Genomic DNA, 22860 nt, shown 5'->3' with positions numbered 1-22860 from the left:
GATGCAAAAAGCATCTCTACTGATCTACTTCCAGTTTCCCTGTTAAGAACTGGGCTTGTTTGCTGTTAGAATTTAACCAAACTTTCTTTCTCTTTCTCAGTTTATCAGAGAAGACATGAAATATAAAGATGCTTCCAATAAACACAGCCATCTGCACAGAGAAGACAAACATATCACCATTGAGGATCTGTGGAAACGCTGGAAAACCTCTGAAGGTAGGAGTCAGGAATACACCGTTTCCAGATCCATGTCTTGGTTTTTCAGGTAGCCCAGTACTAAATCCAGGCTTGCTTGAAGTAAAAGTGATCTTGAGATAAGTAAGATGCAGCTATTGGCATAAAATTACATATATTTAGGGCCCTACCAAATTGATGATCTATTTTGGTCAATTTCACAATCATGGGATTTAAAAAATCATATATTTCACGATTTCAGCTATTTAAATCTGAAATTTCACAGTATAGGAGTCCTGACCCAAAAAGGAGTCATGGGCGGGCACAAGGTTATTGTAGGGGGGCGTTGCGGTACTGCTACCTTTACTTCTTCACTGCTGCTGGCAGTGGCGCTGCCTTCAGAGCTGGGCAGCTGCAGAGTGGTGGCTGCTGCCCAGGAGCCCAGCTCTGAAGGCAGGGCCCCACCAGCAGCACAGAAGTAAGGTGAGCAAGGTATGGTATTGCCAATCTTACTGGAACAGAGATGGGTTGAACATTTCAGTCAACTACGGAACAGACCGTCCTCAGTTGAAACAAGTGCTATTAATCCGATACTTCAAAAGCCTATTTAGCAGCACTTTGACTCACCACCCTCACTTGAAGCAATAGAAAAGGCAATCAGTTTGATGAGCTCAGGAAAGTCCTTGGGCAGAGATGGAATATCAGCAGAAATATATAAATCTGTGGGTCCAAAAGTGGTGGTAACACTCCAGATCCTTACTGACATCTGGGACAGTGAAGAAATGCCACAAGACTTGAAAGATTCCATAATTATTCCTTTATTTAAAAATAAAGGTAGCAAAATGATCTGTGATAACTACCTTGGGGGATCTCTCCTATCTGTCGCTGGAAAAATCTTTGCTAGTGTCCTCTTGAACCGACTGATTTAATCTGTCTCAGAAGCCAATCTACCTGAGACTCAGTGCGGATTCAGACCTGGTCATAGCACCATAGACATGATTTTCAGTATCGGGCAAATACAAGAAAAATTTGTCGAACAAAACATGACTCTGTTCAGTGTTTTCATCGATCTGACAAAAGCATTTGATACTGTTAGTAGAGAAGGATTATGGATGATCCTCCGCAAACTTGGTTGCCCACCAAAACTGGTAAAGCTCATTCGTTTATTTCATGAGGGGATGCAAGGTCAGGTACTTTTTAATGGAGATCTCACTGACTTCTTTCCCGTTTCAAATGGAGTCAAACAAGGCTGTGTCCTTGCCCCCTGTACCGTTCAACTTCTTCTTCACGCAAGTTCTCAACCATGCTACAGATGGGCTCAACAGAGGCGCATACATCAGATACAGACATGGTGGCTCAGTTTTCAATCTTACAAGGCTTAAAGCAAAAACAAAAGTAACAGAACTACTGCAAAGAGAAGCACTCTTTGTGGATGATTGTGCCCTCATAGCGCGCACACACGGAGGTCTCCAGTGCATCGTAGATCGCTTCGCTGAAACATCAAAATTGTTTGGCCTCACACTCAGCCTGGAGAAGACTGGTTATTATCACCAATTATCTTCACTGTGCTGTGCCATATCCCCGACCTAGCATATCCATTAGTGGAAACCAACTAAAGCAAGTTGACAGTTTTACCTATGTTGGCAGCAACATCTCCCATGATGGGTCTCTTGACAAAGAGATCACAAACAGGATACAGAAAGCTGCTCAGTCATTGGGAAAGTTTTATGTAACAAAGTCCTGAAATCCCACAACATAACCCTCTCAACAAAAATAAAACTTTATAATTCTTTTTTGCTCACATCTCTCCTCTACTGCTGTGAGACTTGGACACCATACAGATGGCATATCAAACAGCTAGAGGCCTTCCATATGCGGTCTCTGCGTGCCATTATGGGGATCTGCTGGCAGGACAAAATTACCAACGTGGAGGTTCTTCAAAAATCAAATGCCATAAGCATCAAGGCCATGCTGATAAAAGCCCAACTACACTGGGTTGGACACATCATTGGGATGCCTGAATATCGACTCACCAGAAAAAATTTAAATGGAGAATTGGCACAAAGACACCGGAATCAAGGCTGCCCCAAAAGTGCTACAAGGACAGCATCAAGAACAGCACACGCTTTGGTGCAATAAAACCAGATGATCTTGAGAAGGCTGCGTTAAATAGATTGGCATGGCGACGTACAACACTCAGCTTTTCAAGCCTTTGAAGAGGACTGAAATAATCTATTGGTAGCTGCAAAGAAAAAGCGTCCTATTACTGCTGTAGCTACCAAGATGCTCACCAATGACTGCCTGCCTAGTCTGCTCCGGAGCATGCCCATCACTCTTTGGACTTCAGAGTCACTCCAGATCCACAAAAGGGGAGAGCATGAAAACGTTGCCATTGAACTGACTAACTGCGCACGCAGACGCACTGTCATAAATATAAAGGGAAGGGTAACCTCCTTTTCTGTATACAGCGCTATAAAATCTCTCCTGGCCAGAGGCAACATCCTTTCACCTGTAAAGGGTTAAGAAGCTAAGGTAACCCCGCTGGCACCTGACCCAAAATGGCCAATGAGAGGACAAGATTCTTTCAAATCTGAGGGGGGGAACAAAGGATTTGGTCTGTCTGTGTGATGCTTTTGCTGGGAACAGATCAGGAATGCAGCCTCACAACTCCTGTTAAATTAGTAAGTAATCTAGCTAGAAATGTGTTGGATTTCCTTTTGTTTAATGGCTGGTAAAATAAGCTGTGCTGGATGGAATGTATATTCCTGTTTTTGTTTCTTTTTGTAACTTAAGGTTTTGCCTAGAGGGATTCTCTGTTTTGAATCTGATTACCCTGTAAGGTATTTACCATCCAGATTTTACAGAGATGATTCTTTTACCTTTTCTTTAATTAAAATTCTTCTTTTAAGAACCTGATTGATTTTTTCATTGTTCTTAAGATCCAAGGGTTTGTTTGGATCTGTGTTCACCTGTGCAAATTGGTGAGGATTCTTATCAAGCCGTCCCCAGGAAAGGGGGTGTAAGGCTTGGGGGATATTTTGGGGGAAGATGTCTCCAAGTGGGCTCTTTCCCTGTTCTTTGTTTAAACGCTTGGTGGTGGCAGCATACGGTTCAAGGACAAGGCAAAGTTTGTACCTTGGGGAAGTTTTTAACCTAAGGTGGTAAGAATAAGCTTAGGGGGTCTTTCATGCAGGTCCCCACATCTGTACCCTAGAATTCAGAGTGGGGAAGGAACCTTGACACGCGCGCATGCACTTCTGTACTGCTGGCTGCAGAGCTGGGCCCTCCATCAGCAGCTGCCACTCTCTGGCTGCCCAGCTCTGAAGGCAGCAGTAAGGCTGGATTCCTGCATACCATGTCACCCTAACTGTTGTTTCTACCATTTTATCCAGTATTTGTGCATTATTCCCCAGAAAAGGTTCTAGCTTCTAACCCTATCGGGGTAGCATTGTATACTTTCAGTTTTTCTTGAAATATAAAATATCCCAATCTATAAGCCACAATATTTCTGTTACGTGCTAAAAATATTATTCTACCATATCCTTGTTCTCAAACACCAGACACGATTCATATGGACCTGCATAATACCCCTCTACATTTTTATAGGGTTTCCCAGTAGGGTGGTGTCTGAGCACCTCCCACTGAAGTAAACTCAAACTTGTCTTTCAACCCTTGCAGCATGAACAAGCTTACAGATATTATTGGAAGTTTAAATAAATAAAAATAAAATGAGAAGATGCTACTGTGTTCAGAGGGCTATTAGTGGGACAGTAAATGGAAGAGAGGTTTGTTTCTCTTGTTTTGGTAGGGCGTAAATATATATATTTTTAAAATATACGTTTGCTGTGTATTTATGTTGGAGAAGACAAGGTCAAAGAAATGTACTTTGCATTTGGAGCAGAAGGTGAGGAGGTTTGTGATAGTCCTTAGTTTCCAGGAGACTTCATTTCACAGTCTCAAACCAGCCCCCAAGAAAGTTCTCTGTCCTGCACAGATGAGATTTACCCTTATTGTAGAGAATTCCCTAGTGGCAGAGGAACAAAGTTGTCAGCCATGGTCTTCATCCCAGAGCTTTAGGTATCCTGGGCCCAGACAAGGGAGATCCTTGAAGTTAAAGACTGAGACCTTGAACTTGATTCAATATCCTATGAGAAGCCAGTGTAGAAAGAGGACGACAGGTCTGATGTGCTCGCGGTAGCCCACGTTGCTGAGGAGATGCAGTTCAGTATTCTGTACTACTTGGAATTTCCTAAGTGCAGAAGATTTCATACACAGGTCTACTGTCACTTCCCTGTCATACTACAGCAATGCAAAGGTGTGAATAACCGAGGCCAGGCCATGATTTGCAAAGGTGTCCGGAGTCTGCAAGCCTACCAGAGATGATGGGAAGTGTTACTTGCGATATTGCTATGTGAGGGCTTCGTGTCAGCAAGGAATCCAAGACTACTCCTGAACCACCGACCAGACTGATCAGGCATGGGTGTGTACCTTCAACCAAAGGAGATCGTACAATGGTGGCAAATTTCTCAAAATGCTTTCCTTTGCCCAATATCATTATCTCTCTTATTCTGGTTTAGCTTCAGCCAGCTGCTGTTCATCCATGAAGTGGTCTCTTGTAGGCATTGGGCTATCTTAGTAGTAGTGGTGTGGTTGATGTGGTGAAGGATAAGCAGAGTTGTCTCTCATCTGCATATGCTGGCACTTGAATTCATGTCTAATCGGTTCCCCTAGTGGTTGCATATAGATGTTGAATAGGACTGGTGAAAAAATGTATCCTTGTGGGACTCTACAAGTGAGGGGGCTTGAGGCAGAGGTGCAGTTTCCCATCCTTGGGAATTGGACGTGTCCCTCCAGGAGGGCTCATACCATTTTAGCACATTACCATGAACTTTTGCCGTTTCTCTCAGGTGAAAGCTGCAAGAATTCCAGGAGAATGAGAATGAATATCTGCCCTCTATCCATTGGCAGGAGGAGATCATCCATCAGTGCTACTAAAGTGGTTTCAATTCCATATCGTGGTCTGAATCAAGATTATTCCAGGTCTAGAACATTAGCTTCAATTAGATGAGCTTGTAATTGGCTTTGGCTGGCTTCTCTATGAACTTGCTCGGGAATTTGACATTGGCCAGTAGTAGGCTTGAGCTGATTTATCTGTTTAGTTCTGAATGCATCAAGCATGGTGTTCATTCTTCTTTTCTCTGGCCATGGGATCCAGTCTTGGTGCAATTGCTGTGTGAATAAGTCTTTCCCTCTTTTGTTAGCTTCTTTTTTTCTAACTGAATCAAGTTGCTGCTGTGTGAGGTCATTGTCATAGAAGAAGAGATCTCTGAGGTAGCTAGCTCCAGTACCAACCTGATCTCTGAAAATCAGTACAGTAGCCTTGAACTAGACCCTGTTTAATGGGGAGCCAAGTGCAGTGAGTAATGAATCAGGGTGATATGTTCCTGGTAATCTGTGCTGGTGATCAGGCAACCTGCTGCATTCTGTAACAGTTGTAGTTCCCTCAGGGCATTGGGCTTCATTCCTAACTATAAGGAATTGCAGCAGTTCTAATCTACCCTCATTTAGATTTCTTCTCTCCTTTCTTGATACACAAAGATTACTTCAAGTCTGGCAGTACAGTAGTAGAGCTTTTTTTTAAGAGGATAAATAGGAGGGCTGGTTATATGTCATGCTTTGTCATAGGCTGCCTTGCTTTGGACTGGCATTGCACAGCAAATGTTCTTGCAGCAACTGGGAATAAATGACATACCAACGAGAGATGCTGTGGTTGCATTTCACATTCTTGATCATTGGTGGTCTTGGGTTTTAAATATCCAGATAGTGGAAATGCACACAAGCCAAACATTGCTAAGGATGCATTACATGACACTGAATTCCATTCCAGACAGGACTAATACAATATTTCAGACCCCATTCTTGAGAAGAGGAAACTGAACTCTCTTTTGTAATATTAAGCCATTGAATTTCTGAAATATCAGGGTCACTTCAAGTAAATTGTTACTCAATTCAGCTCCCTTTTGTGTCATTTTCTTTGCTCTTGGTCAGAGCCATCCCTTGGGTACAGCAAATCGGGACTACAACCCTGGGCCCTGCACTTTGGGGGGCCCTGTGCTTCATGAGGAGGTGGGAGGGGAAGTGATGGGCAGGCGAGGAGGAGCCCCCCACCAACCTCCCCCTCCCTCCAGTGCCTCCCGCTGATAAGCTCTTCACTGTGTCTGGAGGCGCTGGCTTGGAGGGGAGAGGAGTAAGGGCACAGCACGCTCGGGGGAGGGGCAGAACTGGAATGGGGGTGGCGCCTGGGCGGAGCTGAGGGGGAGCACCCCCCAACCACATAGAAACTTGGCACCTATGTCCCGCACTCCCCTAGGAACGGCCCTGGTCTTGGTATTAGAATATATCCTAGTAGCAGGCAACATGTCCTGTACTGGTGCTCTCGATGGCAGTGCTTGCTAAATGAAAATGTGCTCTGTAAATTCTACTGAAAGTCCTGTGACGTACATGGCATATATCAGGTACAGTTCATGTTTCTCTGGTATTCTTCCCAGAGTTTTGGGGGGACATGGGTGGACAGATTTTTAAGGCTTCACATGGTTCTGGTGTCATTCTGCTTTTGCTACATACTGACACCATCTGGTTTAGAGTCTTGCCCCAGAAAGAAGGGGGAGAGAGGGTAAACTCCATGAACCCCGAATAAATAGCTAAAGTGACCATAAGCGAGACTTCTTCTAGGCTATACAAGATTTATCTATAGTAGATAGACTATATAGGAGAACAGCGTGCAATATGATAAACCGAATTATTTCCCTACACTTAGAATAGGGAACAATTAAATAACTTCAGCTTCTGTGGTATGGTAACTGTCTGTAAATGCTGATGTTATAATAGCAGCTACTGTCGTAGTATAGCAGGTGATGCAGACCGAGGTGAATTTCAGCCAGCATTCACTGTTTGGTTTTCAGTATAGAACTGGATAAGCCCTGTATGTGTCACTTCTTTTACCCTCTTATGCTCCAATGTACTTGGCCCTCTGTGCTGGGTGAAAACTGTAATTTACAGGAAGAGTTTAGAGTGCAGTATGAGGTGCAAGAATGAGCTTGTGTACTGAGCAGAATGTTGACTTGTGTTTCAGAGATGGCGTCATTAGGGCAGTAAACTTTTTCTCTTATTAATAAATGTTCTCTATCCAAGCATGTTCAGTTATATGAAAACCTGTTCTCATGTGTGCCACACTCCATGAGTCGTCTTGGGAGGCATAGCTTCAGGCTCTTCAAGGAAGGAGGTGTTACCCCAACTGGAAAATCTGTTCTTTACAGCCTGAGTTTGGAATTTTACTGAAGCAGGATTAGTTGTCATGAGTGTCAAACAGGTAATCCCTGCAAAGTCTCCAACAGATTCCACAGAAAATTAATTTTGTGGTAAATAGAGCCCTCAGGGTTTTACTGATTAATGAGCTCCTGTTGTGCAACTTACTTTGTGACTTGCCTTAAGTTGCTTGGCATGATGAATAACTCTATAACCTGATTTGGTTTTTGTTGCAGTTTCTGTTTTGTGTCAGACATGCTTCAGAATTCTAAAGGTTGTGAAAGGAATTAGACTTTATCCAGGTCATCCAAGGAATGTAAACTCCATGAACCCCTAATAAATAGCTAATGTGACTATAAGGCAGACTTCTTCTTGGCTGTACAAGGTTTATCTATAGTAGATAGACTATGTAGGAAATGAATTATGTTTTTTTCTCTTTACCAAGGGACTGTGGCTTTGTCTTCAAAGTTACCCAATGAAGTGGTCAAAATTTCCAGTTTCTAGGGTTTTACTCACGAAATAAGAAAATTCTTTCTAAGGCTAAAGAAATTATGATTGAGAGAGAGGCCTGCTAACACATTTTAAAAGGTTTAAAACCTGTCTATACTAAGAGCTAACATACTTCTAATCACCACTTAAAATATAATACCAAGCATATTTTTAAAATAAAAAATGAATCTTTCCCCTCATCTAGACAAGACTTAGGAGTGCCTGGAGGTTTGAGAAGCTAACAGCCCTTTCTTGTAAGTCTTTCTCCTTCATCCTAGATAAGGACAAGGCCCATTTCCCACTCTGTGAAAAGCAAGAAAAAAATAATCCCAGCCAGCATGCTTGACTTTTTTTTTAGTTCATTATAACCTCAGTTTTCTGCCTTTTCACTATATTCATTCTTCTCCCTTTTCTAAAGGTTATATGACTAAATGTCAAGGTATGCTGACTAAATGTCTTATTCCCCCTTCTCTTATTTCATATGTTCCATACGGTGTTTTTGTTTTTTACCTTCTTTCTGCCCAAGTTTTTTGTTCCTAGTTTTCTATTTGGAAATTGGTCTTAACTTTGAAACTCAAATGTGAAAAAATTATGTCAATCAGCTTAATTTTGAAAACTTCTGTCCATTAGAAGACGAGACTGCCAGATGAATAACCTGACTCTTTAAACTTTCCTCTGTTTAAATTGTTCAAATGTAACATCTTTATTGCTGCACCCTCTCCCGGTAATATTTTCCTTTCCACTGTATGGTGACCAATACTGCATGTTGTGTTTCATAGATCGTTCTTTGGTTCTTCACTTTGGTAGCAAGGTAATTTCTCCCCTCTCTGTAAACTGGTTTTCTCTTGATCATGTTCTCCAGTCTGGACTGACTTGTTGTTTACTGCTTGTTATGATAAGTAGGCAAACAGCTGTTGAAGCTTTTCCTTCCTAGTAAGAGGAGCTGCTTTAGATTTCAGTAGGGAATACTAGGGAGTTTTTCCCTTAGCTAATTTAAAATTATTTATGAACTGAAACAAGAGAACTTGCGGAACATGTCAGTGATGTACCCAAAAGTTTTAAAAACCACAGGAGATTTAAGCTTTCAGATTGTTTTATATGAACAACAATATATAGAAAGAAAAGGAGGACTTGTGGCAGTCTCTAAGGTGCCACAAGTCCTCCTTTTCTTTTTGCGGATACAGGCTAACACGGCTGTTACTCTGAAACCAATAATTTATAGGTAGGGACTACAATTTATAGGTATTTTATGTACTTTCTCTGCTCACCAGGTCCTCCGATTTGGATGTATAGATTATATGTAGCAACACTCCAGGCTGTGGAGTTGGAAGATTTGAATGAGTGGACTTTTCTGCCTAGACCCTTGCATTTACAGCTACATCTGCCAAGCCAGATAGTCTAATCTGTGGTGCATATAGAATGTGTAGTGACCTCTGTATGGCAGTCCCTGCGGATCTCTGTTGAAGTGCTGACCCAGATATGGTTAGGGCCCTTTCAGATTGGGGTTGGAACTAATGTGGGAAAACTAACTTCATAGAATGTATTCTGAGATCCACCAAGGTGATGAAAAGATCTAGAAGTCTTTTCTCACTTTAGAGTCTTTCCTAACAGCCAAAGAGAGCTTGGAGTTCCTGATTTAATGACAAGGGGGATAAAGTCAGGGATTTTTTTCAGTAAAGCACCACTCAGCAGAAATTGCTTTCCTCCCCTTGGATCAACAAGATTTTTGTCTGATCTGCAGGCCTAAGTCAATTTCTGAGTGGAATTTATTACTGGGATAATTTTGAAGTGAGAAGACTTCATAATGGATTGATTTATTTGTAAGATTTGTTATTAATGTACTTGTCCTCAGAGCAGTGGGGTTCTGTAGTGCCACGAGATTCATCTGGCGGCGCCTCCTGCTGGTCGTCCAGGGAATTAGCTCGCCAGCCTCCGGAGCACCCTCTGTCAGCCGGTGTCTCGCCTGTCGCTGAACCCCGTGTCCCTCTTGGACCCTGGTGCCCCTTTCCCTTGGGTCCTGCCCCCTAGCAATACCGCCACAGTCTCTGGGTTTCCCTCCCCGGGGAACCCCCAACCTCACCTCGCCTCAGTATATGGCTACTGCCAGTCACCACCTAATCCCTGTTCACTGGGGCGGACTGCAGTGTACAAGCCACTCATCACAGGCGAGGGGGGTTTGGACCTGCTGCCTCCACCTACCCTTGGGCTGCCCTGTTGCAACCCCAGTACCCTGTTTAGGCTGTCTGCCAGGCCTGCAGCCTGGGGCTTTACCAGCCCGGAGCCTCCCAGCACCTCAGGTACCCTGGTACGCTCCCCAGCAGCCAGGCCTGTCTCTCTCCATAGCTGGAGGAGACTCCGTCTGAGTATCTGGCTCACAGCCCTTTTATAAGGGCCAGCTGTGGTCTGTTTGGGGCGTGGCCCCAACTGTGCCTACTTGCCCAATCAGCCTGGGAGCTTCTGGGCTGTTTTAAGCCCCTCAGGGCCAGAGCAGGTGACCACCCCGCTACAGGTTCTCAACTGGTGGGCCGCAAGCAGGTTTCAGGGGGTCCACCCAGCAGAACCAGCGCTAGACTCGCTGGGGCCCAGAGCAGAAAGCCAAAGCCCCACCTAATGAGGTTGAAGCCCAGGGCTCTGAGCCCCGCCATCTGTGGCTGAAGCCAAAGCCTGAGCAACGTAACTTTGCAAAGGCTCCTTTGGCATGGGGCTCTAGGCAATTGCCCTGCTTGTTCCCCCTAATGCAAGCCCTAGATTTTGTATGCAGAAAACCAGTTATTGTGGCAGAGGTGGGCTGTGGAGTTTTCATAATGTGGTGGGGGGAGGGGCTCAAAAGAAAGCTGAGAATCCCTGCTCAGAGCATTAGATTAGTGAATTTTTGAAAATATAAATAAGCACTTGTTTCCTGAAATGTAATAAGAAAAATGTAACCCAGTTAGCATTGAGAATGGTGTACTGGTAGCCCAAGACCTGTACAGTATGTAGAGTGGAGGTAAAATCGCCGTAGCATGATCAGAGCTTTAGAGATGCAAACTTTCTGCCAAATTCTGCTTGGGACTTTAAGTTGGACCGAAGCAGATGTACCCATGTGTCCAAAAGATATGAGGAAACATAGTCAGTTCTGCACTCGGAAGTGTTTAGATTTGTATGCTGATTCACAGAGGTAATATTGTACAGTGCTTGGGGCTTTTGATCTACAAAAAATGAAAAATGTTGCAGATGCATGTTGCCTTGCTTTATTTCAGTTTTCAAACTTTCTTTGAAACTTTCCCTATACCAGGGGCCCTGTGACAACCACGATTTCACAGATGATTGAGAGAATAGCCCAGTACTGTGGGGTTTTTTTCTAGTGGGGCAGGTGAGGGGGAGGGGAAGTAGGCATTTACTCGTGCTGGTCTGATGCTCATTGTGACTTGTAGAGCCCCTCTCTGTTCCCCCTGAGCTGCTGCTCCAATATCAGGGTAGCTAGTGGACATGTGTCCCTCAGGGTGGCATTGGCTATGCACCTGTCCCCCTATACTCTGCCCCTCATTACATATTTATGAGCCCAGCAGGGTGGAAGTGGAAATACTGCAGGGAGATGGTTTCCAAGGAGTCTGGTATAAAGTGACTGCTGCTGCCCAGTCCTGACTGCTTTGCTCATGCTAGTCTGACCCACACTGACCTCCGCACACGCTGGGGAACATCTGGGCCCCCACTGTGCCATCCTGACTGACCCACCTGCCAGACTCGCCATCTGCTCCACCATCATAGGGACCAGGTATTGGACAGAGGGGGAGACCCAGGAGCTGGTAAAGGGAAAGTGACTGACCTGGGGACAAGTAGAGGGGGAACAGCTGGATATGAGGAGCTGGGGAGAGCTAGGTAGAGAGACTGGGGTGGATGGGACAGGTGGAGGGGTAGGTTGAAGGGTCAGAGTTAGATAATGGGAGGCTTGTCAGAGGCATGGGGGAGCTGGGTGAAGGGCCGGGATACAGAACTTCAAGGGAGGATGATGAGCGTCACAGAGCATGAGATGGTGTGGGCAAATGCCCATTTCTGCCTTCTTTCTGTTGGAAAAATCGCAGCCATTCAGGAGAGACACAGTAGCCAGCACCTCCACTGAGGATAGGATAGGAAGCAATGGGCTTAAATTGCAGCAAAGGTGGTTTAGGATGGACATTAGGAAAAACTTTCTAACTGTCAAGAGTGGTTAAGCCCTGGAATAAATTGCATAGAGAGGTTGTGGTATCTCCATCATTGGGATTTTTAAGAGCAGGTTGGACAAACACCTATCAAGGATGGTGTAGATAATACTTAGTCCTGCCATGAATGCAGGGGACTGGACTAGATGACCTCTCGAGGTCCCTTCCGGTTCTATGATTCCACCACTTGGAACATGCATTTTCACGGCTGTCTGTGTTCCAAGTGGTGGTGGCGCTGGCTACTGTTCCTCGCGTAAAACTGGCTGTGGAGCCTATCTACACTGCTGCAATTTTTCCAACAGTGGGGAGGCTTGTGCTGATCTCCTGATGTTGGAAAAATCGCATCTGTTTTTGTGGGGGGAGTGGGCGGCCAGTTTTACACAAAGGAATGCGGCAGTTACCGTTCACTGACTGCATTCTCTATATATAGCCTTTAGAAAAATACTAGATTACCTGGACACTGCCCTGAATTTTAAAAACAAAACAAAATTGCAATTTACTCAAGGGCCTTCCTTTACGCGGGTTAAAGGATTTAACACAGAAATCACAAAACCAAGCAACTGTGAAGTTTGTCATAAACCAAAGTCAGGAGTAGAATTTGCATTCCTTGCTGTAATTCCTTCCGTTACCAGTTTCACCTGTTGCATGGTCATTATGTGTGGTTCTTTTAAAAAACAAGAAGTTTTGCATCCACTCTGTGGAAAAGGGGTGTTCATTATGGATTTCATGTGTTGGATTCAGTTCTGTAACTGAACAAATCATACAGTTGTGTAATCTGCTGGATAATCTACTCTATTTTGTCACATACATAAGAAGCTAGTGATACACTAAATACACTATCAAGGGGAGTAGCTTCCTCTGTTAAAGCAGCGAGCCCTTGGCTGGGAGGTACAAAAGGAAGATTATTCATTTTTGATGTATAAATAAAGTACTTATGTAAGTTTCATGGTGCCTTTTTAATGATTATTGAAAACATAAACCATGCAACAAGAACAATTCTAACGGGTAATCTTCCTGATGTATCAAAATATACCAGCCAAACAAGTACCCACTGAAAATACCCCATCCACCACCAAAGCCAACTTTCAAATGTTCTCCTCCACTCTAACAGAAAGAAACAGTGCCTGGGAGATAACTAAAGACAAATGACTACCACAGTGGGGTCTTGATTTCTGACAGTAACCTAGATTTGTGCTAGTTCAAAGCAAGAGGGAGGGTGAATTCCGAAGAGTCGGGCAACCACAAACAAAGCCCACTCAGCAGCCCCCTCTGTTTTAAAGATGAGTAGGCTCTATCATAAGCTCCTCTGCTGATCCCAGTGGTGGCAGTATCACACTGCAAGAATGGTGATCTCTCAAATGGGCAGCTCCCAAACCATGTAGGGCTTTCGATGTCCAGAGCAACCCCCCCTTGCATTTCTCCTGGGGACCCAGAGGCAGACAATACAGACTAATGAATGCTGGTGTCATGTGCTAACAACTGGGGTAGGTCTGTTCTGTTCCAGCTTTGATTTTTTTTTTCAGATGGACATTGGTGTGTGCCCAAATCCAAGTCCTTCAAGCATCCCTCTGGAGTGCCGAGCCTCTGGTCCATTGAACACTCTCAGAACTCTCATCCCTACTCCCAAGGGGATAGTACACACTGGCACGGCTGCTACTCTGAAAACTAGCTGACTAGATTCAGCTCAAGATTACCGCACTGCTTAACACACAGCACTTAGATAGATTTGTAGTGAAAACAAGAATAAGTTTACTTTCATTTGAATCTCTGTTCTTTGATAATAAGTAAGCATATTGGAAATAAATGGTTATATAAAAAACAAAATTATAGCATGCTTTCTAGAGCAGTCATTTTCAACCTGTGTCCGTGGATCCCTGGGCAGTCTGCAGACTAAGATTTCCAAAGGGGTCTGCACCTTTATTTGAAAATTTTTAGGGGCCCACAAATGAAAAAGGTTGAAAATCACTATTCTAGAGCCTAAACTTAACTAACAAGACACTTCCCTGTCTCCTACAATATAGCTGACCCCAACTTCGTAGCCATCCTGGTTGAAAATGCTGGGAAAAGTTCCACCTTTCACAAGATCAAGCCCAGTTTGTCTTCCTAGACTGAAGAATCCCCAGTGTACCTCCATACCCCCAAAGATTCATTGTCTTTATCTGTAAATAGAACGGCTCTTGCTGGTTTTGTTTTTTCTGGTAGCACTCTGGAAATTTCTTTATTAGCATGTGACTCAATAGGCAAATAGTAAGGTACACAATTGTCAACCAGATAGATAAATGTCTCCCACCTTCTATCTGGAGAAGTCTTTCTCAATGCTCACTGCCCCTGAATTATCTGCCTTTAACTCTAAGGCTTTAAGAACATAATTTTCAGTATACATACATAACTCCTACATATTATGTGCATATATATTTTGCAATTATGATGATGACCATTGTGACACAGGCTTTCATAGACACCTTACATGACCACTTTTGGTGAACCTAAGGGATCCCTGAAATCTTATGTCCCCTGTGCCCTCTTGCCAGTGGGCATCAAGAGATTCTTGGGTCACACTCTTGTCTGTCCTTATCCGTGAATGAGGAAGTTCAAAGGCAGAGTTCTGTGCTGTGTGCCCTGTGCTGAGTTCTGTTCAGCTGCATTCAGGACTTTAGCTATGGGAGCATCCCAGCTGACGAATCCATGACTGGGTGTAGGAGGATGGGGCATGACAGTGGTCTGTGAAGTAGCTGGATTCCAGGACATAGATGATATCCAGTATCTTAAAGTGAACTTCTAATCTGAGTGACTGTTTAAAAATGGATGTTCATTGACTTATGATGATTGATGACTTATGATGACTTATGATGTTCATTGACTTATGAGATTTTTTTCCTAACTGCTTGCCCTGTAAACTCAAACTGGGCTCTAAAAGTCATACTTGGTGCTTTCCATTTGGCACACAGTCACTGTTTTGCAGGCACATTATACTCCGCTATAATGGTACAAGCCCACTGAAGGGAATGGGGTTGCACAGGTGCTACTCTAGATGCATTCTGAAGACCGTGGGGTTGCACAGGTGCCTTCAGTGGATGATTTGGCCTGCAGAGCCTTCCTTGCTGGTGGTGATGGGTGAGATGGGAAGAACTCTGACTCTGAGCCCAGGCTGAACTTGTGGGGCTGGAATTTAAGAAACAATCTCTTCATCTGCAAATTTGATCAGTAAGTCAGTTAGACACAATGAACATTAAACCACACAATGCCCTGTTACAAAGGCACTTTTCAGGGTCAAGCACTTTTATACCCTGAAGTATTTTAGTAGCCAGTGCAGAGTACGGAGCGCTGCTATTAATGGTCAGAGCAATCTGCCCACTTATAATTTGATAAAGTCTTAAACTGGTTGAGTTTGGCTCGTAGTCTCGAAGTATTTCAGAAAGTGCTTGCTTTTTTAAACTTGTTTAAAGCTTTTAAAGATTTTTTTTTTTTTTTTGAAATCTTCAAGATCGCAAGGCCAGCAAGGGCAAGAAAATAACCACACCCGTGATATAGCAGAGGTGATGTAAGTATCAGGATAGATCTGCACTCGGAAATTTCTTTCCTGTTTTCTGGCAAAGATGCAGCTGCTCCGGTACTACCAATAGTGTAAGCACTGCTTAGATGACACAGTGGTAAAAAGTGTCTGCTCTTGGTTTACACAAGTGGCTATGCTATTGGTGGTACTTGTGCTATTGCTAGGAAATGGGTCACAGATTTACTAATCGAGTAGAACCCTCACTGTAAGTGTACCTGCTGTACAGTGAGAGTTCCCTGCTTGATTTCCTACAAAAGGAACATCATCCCATGTTGGGCGTTAATATCATTAGTTATCTTTTCAGTAACTGTTATGTATATCTCATTTGTTACATAGTAATGATTTTAGGCCGTTCATTAAGGCTGAAAAGGAGAGCAGATTTGAGAGCGTGAGAGACCCATTGTATGAAATTACTGTTGAGCCTTTTAGGTATGTTACAATTTGGTTGGTCCAGGCTATGAATGGAAAAGGCATACTGGAATATGTATAAATGATAGAACTCCAGAAGTTCAAAGATGTTTTGGAATGTGTACTTGGGGCCCTTCAAATTTGATCTGTATTTATCTGGATCCAGTTATCTTACATCTAATCAAAATTTTCTTGACCTGTATCTTCTGATAAGGGCTCGACTGGAGTATTGTGTCCGGTTCTGGGCACCACACTTCATGAAAGATGTGGACAAAGTGGAGAAAGTCCAGAGGAGAGCAACACAAATGATTAAAGGTCTAGAAAACATGACCTATGAGGGAAGACTGAAAAAGTTGGGTTTGTTTAGTCTGGTGAAAAGATGGAAGGGGACATAATAAGCACGGCCATCCCTAGGAGGGGTGCGGGACCCAGGGTGCAAGTGACAAATCAGTCACTTCCGAGACCGACCCATCACTTCCAGGACCGACCACACCAGCCAATCACACTGGTTTGCAGGGTCCCCCGAAGCACGGGACTTAGAGCAGTCGCTCTGATTCGTGGTACCCAAGGGACAGCTCTGATGATACTTTTTGCAAGTACATAAAAGGTTGTTACAAGGAAGAGGGTGAAAAATTGTTTTAATCTCTGCAGTTAGGGCAAGAAGCAATGGGCTTAAATTGCAGCAATAGAGGGTTAGCTTGGAAATTAAAAAAAACTTCCTAATTATCAGGGTAGTTAAGCACTGGAACAAATTGCCTCAGGAGGACATGGAATGTCTGTCACTGGAGGCTTTTAAGAACAGGTTACTTAGTCCTGCGTTGTGTGCAGGGGACTTGAAGAGATGACCTACTGAGGTCCCTTCCAGTCCTACACCTCTGTTAGTCACAAATCGTTGCATTCTTCAAAAATACATTAAAATGCTATTTCTTTGGATCAGAGTTCAGGCCGTTTAGATGAGATTTGTAGATAACACAATATTTTTAAAATGTCTTCATGTTCCATCAAGCATTCCCATAGGAAACAGCTCCTAGATCTCTTAGAGTTCATTGTCCTTATCGAGTGGTGATTTATCTAGAAGGTAGTCTTATTTTTAATCATAAGGTCAAAGAACTTTTTTTCTGCAGCTCTTCCTGTGTTTGAGTCTGGTGCATAGAATAGAGTTTACTAGAGATGTTATATTTCCATAAATTGAGATTCTTGCAATTATCCATTATGAAGTATATTGTCATGGATTTTAACAAGCTCTGCATTCTAATTCCTTGCAATAAGGAGACTTGTCATTTCATTATAAAGGGTCTCAGAGTATGTAAGTAAGTTTTGCCTTATCACAATTTATAGTTTTAAGAGGAAAAGGACAAAACTGGTGAAGATTAATTATTACAGGATGCTGTATACTGGCAGATCAGTGCCTAGAAGATTAAAGGGTTTGTCATCTGGAGTCATGGGAAGAAGCAATCATTACAAAAATGACATTGTACCCAGTTTAGGGTTGGGGGGACTATTAGTGCTTGAATACTATTTATTTTTAAAGCTAATTAGTGACATTGGAAACAGTATAGAGTAGAACTGAAACAGTTTAAAAACACCCAGGAAACTATCTGGTAACGCTTAAACTGGATTTTAATGTAAATAATAAATCTGTAGGAATCCCAGTCGAAACTTCAGTTTATATGTTAATCCTACCGTGCTCAACAGTCTGAAACGGATACTGATGAACTATAAAACATTCTGTTGTGTTTGCACACAACTGTGTCTGCAGTTTAAAAGTGGAAAGCATTTGCAGTCATTCCTGCAATTTTTTGTAAAGGGCCTTTGTCAAAATTCACTATTGAGAATGCACCGTTAGTGTCAGATTTTTTCAAAGGGGTCTTAATCCAGCCTTCACTTACCTGGAAACAGGTGCATGGAGAAATACATACAGGTAATGGTCTAGCACTTCTATGCCCAGGTGGTAGTGCTTGAAAAGCCTGCAGGTCTTTGTGCATGCAAAGTTATGTATGTACAAAGGGAGGCCACTACTTGGTGATTTGCTCCATAGCACAGAGGGTCTTGATAAACTTTGCAAGCACAGTGGAGGAGATAAGCATTTATAGTGTACTTGTGGCACCTTAGAGACTAACCAATTGATTTGAGCATAAGCTTTCATGAGCTATAGATCAAAAGAATTTCATCGGATGCTGTAGCTCACGAAAGCTTATGCTCAAATCAATTGGTTAGTCTCTTAGGTGCCACAAGTACTCCTTTTTGTGAATACAGACTAACACGGCTGCTACTCTGAAGCCATTTATAGTGTGAAACCATTGCCTCACAAGTTGCAAAACTGGCTAGCAGTGTCATACAGTGCCTGAAGCTGTGCCCTGGGCTGAGGCAGCAGTTTTATCTAAACTAGAAGCTCCAGGCAGTGTTTCCTTTCTGTGCTGAGACCTCTGCAATTACCAGAGGGTCATGTACACTGCTGGCTGGCAGTTTCAATAGGAATAGCAGCCACTGCGAATAAATATAAGGGGAAAATTGTTTTTTAAAGTTTCTGTTGTCTACATTCACTGCAGTAACCTCCTTAGTAAGAAAAATAATTTGATATAACACAAGATGTCACAGGAACATTTGAAACGTGTGTTTTTTGGGGATTTTTTTTTGTTGTTGTATTTTTTAATTGTACCTCATTTGGTCAGCACTCAGACAATGTAAATTCACCTGCAAAAAACACACACAAATAAACCTGTTCAGTGTTTTTGAATATTACCATTGGGGAGACATATGGATTGTTAAATATGCGTAATCAGAGATTTCACTCAATTTAATAACATCATAATAAATGTTCACTCAATTTAATACCTGACGTCACAGGTAGTGTAAAGATGCTCATTCTGTAACATAGTATCACCCTGTTCAATAAAGAAGTCTGATAAGTATATTACTGTATAGTGTTTCTCAAAACAAAAGCTCATTGTTATGATTATTGTATTGTTTCTGATACTTACGTGGATAGGATTTGTAAACCTGTTAATTTCTAAATAAAGAAATAGTTAAAACCCACCCACCCATCATACATCATTTCTGCCCCTCATATTTTCTCTTTATACTCCAACCGCCCCCAACCCTGACCCACACACAATTTCTGTGTTTGAGTGGCATGAATTTGTATGAAGATGCCAGCAAAAAAGGTGTCTCCGTGGACTACGGGCTAAGATCTTGACGCATTACTTTACGTGTTACTGCATCTGCTGGCATATGTTCCGTTCTGTAAGGGTATGAAGGACAGTAGAATTGGGGCTGAGAGAGCACTTAAAATAGGTCACAAGAGGCTGCTCTGATTTTTAAAAAGGAAATTGTAAATTTATGCTACCGAATTTTTGATAGATGTTTCTGTTGGTTAAACGCTTGTTTACTTACAGCTTGTTTAAGTTTTGTCTCTAAAGAGCATATAATGAAAAAGGCAAACTGCCAGAAATAACTTTTGCTAGTAAATGTGAATACTTATATATCTGTGGTTCCATCCAGATGAACTTGCTTATGCTGGCTGTGTAACCTGCAAATCTCCATCTTTGTTTTATTTTTAGCTGTGGTACTGATTATTCTTTTATTCCTGAAAATTAGATGTCTGTGATAGTCCATCTTTTGTCTTGCAGTTCACAACTGGACTCAAGAGGAGACTCTTCAGTGGCTGGTAGAATTTGTTGAACTGCCCCAGTATGAGAAGAATTTTAAAGACAGTAATGTCAAAGGAACAACACTTCCCAGGTGAATCTTTTCTTCTGGATTAGTTTTAAAAAACCTGTTTATATTTTTCTGTTGGGCAGCGTTCTCTCTAGCTTGTCTGTGCAGAGTAATTATCTAAATTTAATACTGACAGGCTGTGCTCAGGTGTAAGAGAACTGATGTAAGCCTGCAATTCTGAAAGGCCAGAGAACCAGAATTTCAATTTTCTTCTGCCAGAATATTCCTGAAAGTCATTTGTCTCTACCTCAGTTTCATTACTTTCTTCCTTTTAAAAATAATTTGCTTCCAAAGTGTTTCAATAGCAATCACTTAGCTTTGTGGTAGCTAATTTCTGTTGAAAAGCTACAGATGTATTCAGTTTAGTGGAAACACATTGCCAGTGTGGACCTGCAAAGACTTTGCAGACTTTGCCCTTGAATATTAACTGTTGGATTTTTACAAGTATTAAGTATGTTAATGGATTTGATGCCATCAGGCTGCACATAAGCCATCACATTTAACTTCTACCAAATGGATTTAATTAGTGATGGTTGCAGAGTGGAAAAAAAAAAAGGAAAACCATTACTACATAGTGTAATGCTTTTGATAACATAAGTCATAAAATATTAGAGATATGAATTATGTCTCTTGCTATCTCTGTGTTAACTATGTAAATGTTATCCATATAAATTGCAAATAGATTAACGCACTACAGTAATTCCTCTACAGTATAGTTCTGTGTATAGCTTACATGAAAATTTGTGTGAGAATAACATTTGATTTATTATGAACAGGATAGCAGTAAATGAACCTGCTTTTATGATCGCTCATCTGAAAATCATTGAACGGAGCCACAGACAGAAACTTCAGCTGAAGGCATTGGATGTTGTTTTATTTGGACCTCTCGCGCGTTAGTATTATCATGTTTTTCTAACTTGCAGCTGTAAGAATTAAAACTCCAATTTTTTGCTTTTAGATTGAGATTATATACTGTAGGTGGGACACCTCACTCCACTTCGTCAGTACATTGGTTCATTATTTGGCTCACAGTTTTGGGACCCAGAAAAATGTAGAATTAAGACATCAGAATAGGCTATCCAACTGCCCTTCTTTGTCTGGTAGTATAGAGAACTAATTTTAGTGTGTCACCCAATGGTCTAGTAAATTCTTGAAATATTTTTTGTGCTGACCTAATGATAGTGCTCTGAATCTTCTTTGATTTTGTTTGTTGGGTTTTGTTTAATGTGCTAGTTAAGCCCGACCCAAACTTTTTTCCTGATTGGGAGGCTGGGTAATATTTTGCTTAATTTAACCAGTATGGTTAAAGTCAAGTTAAAACTGTTACCCAGAATTTACCCTTGGAAAAAACTTAATTTAAGTTGGACTTAGCTAATACGCATTAGCTAAGCTTGACTAAAAATCAACCACTTTTCCTAGACAAGACCAAACTCTTAGATGTTCCAAAAGTGTAGGCTCTATTAAATTGTCAGATAGGATAATGGATACAGTACAAAGCCACAAGTCTGGGAAGTTTTTCTAAAAAGTTAATTTGAGTTAATAGAAACATTACATTTTTGTTAAAATGTAGCTTATACCCTTTGCTTCACAAAACTTCTGGTGGATCTTAGAAAAATTGTTAAGAAAGGAGTTCGTACAACAGATTTCTGGTAAAGTGTCTCATTTAAAAAGAAGTGTTATTGACTTCTTATCCATTTTCAAATACCTTTTGTATAGGAAAAAGAATTGTAGAAAAATCAGTTTCATTTTGGCCTTCATGGTAGTATCCAAGATTATTTTCTTTACAGGGCATTTCATAGGCCTCAGTTTGAGAAAATTACTTGGAACCAGAAGCATGAGTCTGTCTTGGGCTTCTGTAATCACTTATTTTAGTGTCTATTGATTCAAGGATCGCAGCAAGCTATTGATGCTGAGATTGCTCACTTTCTGAAATACTTGATGATATATGCACATTGCTCCACATGTCAGAACTGCAGTGACTCCTGCAGTCGTATTATTAAAAGTGAAATTAGATGGAACATTAAATTCCAGTGCAACAAAATTTATTGCAAAACTCCTTTACTTGTACAGAAATATCTCCTCACTAGTGTTGTTTTGTTTTGTGAATCTTGTTTTGGTTCCATCTGGTTAACAAATGATCTTTTTAAACGTACCACATTATTTCTTGCTGTGAAATGTGTACAAGCTTCAGTGAATTGCCTAGTGAGGCCTATCATTTCATCTATGCTGTTTGAGGATGATACTGCTATTCTGTAGGATAGGGTTCTCTAGGGAAGCTCATCTGCCAGGTGCTATCTAGAACCAGTTTGTGTTTGCAAATGTTTTTTTTTCCCGCAGACCACTTGAAAATTGCTGAGGGTCTCAGCGGACCACTTAATGATCTTTCCAAATGTTTGTGCCTTTAGCTAACTGTTGTAAAGCCCTATATTAAAAAAAAAACCTTAATAATAATTAACTTTTTTTTGTTCTACAAATAAAAGCACACAACTCATATTTTAATATCAATAGTCTTACCTTTCTAATGCAATGGATGTGCCCTCTCTCCCCCACTGCAGCAGCCCCCGAGCTGGGGCTGGGAAGGAGAGGGGTCTCACCCCTGCCCCAGTAGCCACAGAGCTGAGGCTGGAAAGGAGGGCCATCTCTCCCTGGCAGCTGCAGCCCTGGAGCTGGTGAAAGTCGCCTATTTCTCTGGCTGCTGCAGCCCTGCATGTACCAAATTCCCCCCAACCCCCTCTTCTCACCCCACTGGCCCCTAGTCCCCCCTAGGACACCACCTCACCTTACATGTGCTTCTTCTCCAGGCACTTAATTAGTGGAGCCACGCCTGCACGTGGTAGGTAGGTGGCCCTTCATTCTCTTATGTGCGGCCACCCAGGCGTGCACCTTAGAGGGAACTATCCACAGACCACCTGAATGGAGCTTGCGGACTACAGTTTGAGAACCTCTGTGTTAGAGAAGATCATTCATATTGATTCATGTGCGAATCTTGGGTACCTGTTGAGACATTGTGAAGTTTCCAGGTGTGCAATTATATCTG

General features: G+C 42.2%; 1 protein-coding gene across 4 annotated transcripts in view; it reads left to right on the top strand.

Annotated features, from left to right (window-relative positions):
• The window catches only part of STIM2 (stromal interaction molecule 2), a 149467-nt gene that overhangs the window by 107416 nt on the left and 19191 nt on the right, over positions 1–22860 (top strand). For 2 of the 4 annotated variants that reach the window (XM_077815770.1, XM_077815771.1), the window contains exons 3-5: positions 101–215; positions 19736–19847; positions 20600–20715. In XM_077815770.1, the coding sequence (XP_077671896.1) occupies positions 101–215; positions 19736–19847; positions 20600–20715 (343 nt within the window). Of the gene's footprint in view, positions 1–100; positions 216–7456; positions 7543–15504; positions 15687–19735; positions 19848–20599; positions 20716–22860 lie in introns of those variants that run through there. The other 2 variants (XM_077815773.1, XM_077815772.1) reach the window with 2 other exon arrangements.

Source organism: Eretmochelys imbricata, chromosome 4 (assembly GCF_965152235.1).
Source record: "Eretmochelys imbricata isolate rEreImb1 chromosome 4, rEreImb1.hap1, whole genome shotgun sequence".
Lineage (NCBI taxonomy): Eukaryota > Metazoa > Chordata > Testudines > Cheloniidae > Eretmochelys > Eretmochelys imbricata.
The sequence above is the reverse complement of the archived record's forward strand: the minus strand, read 5'-3'. Positions and strand labels throughout refer to the sequence as shown.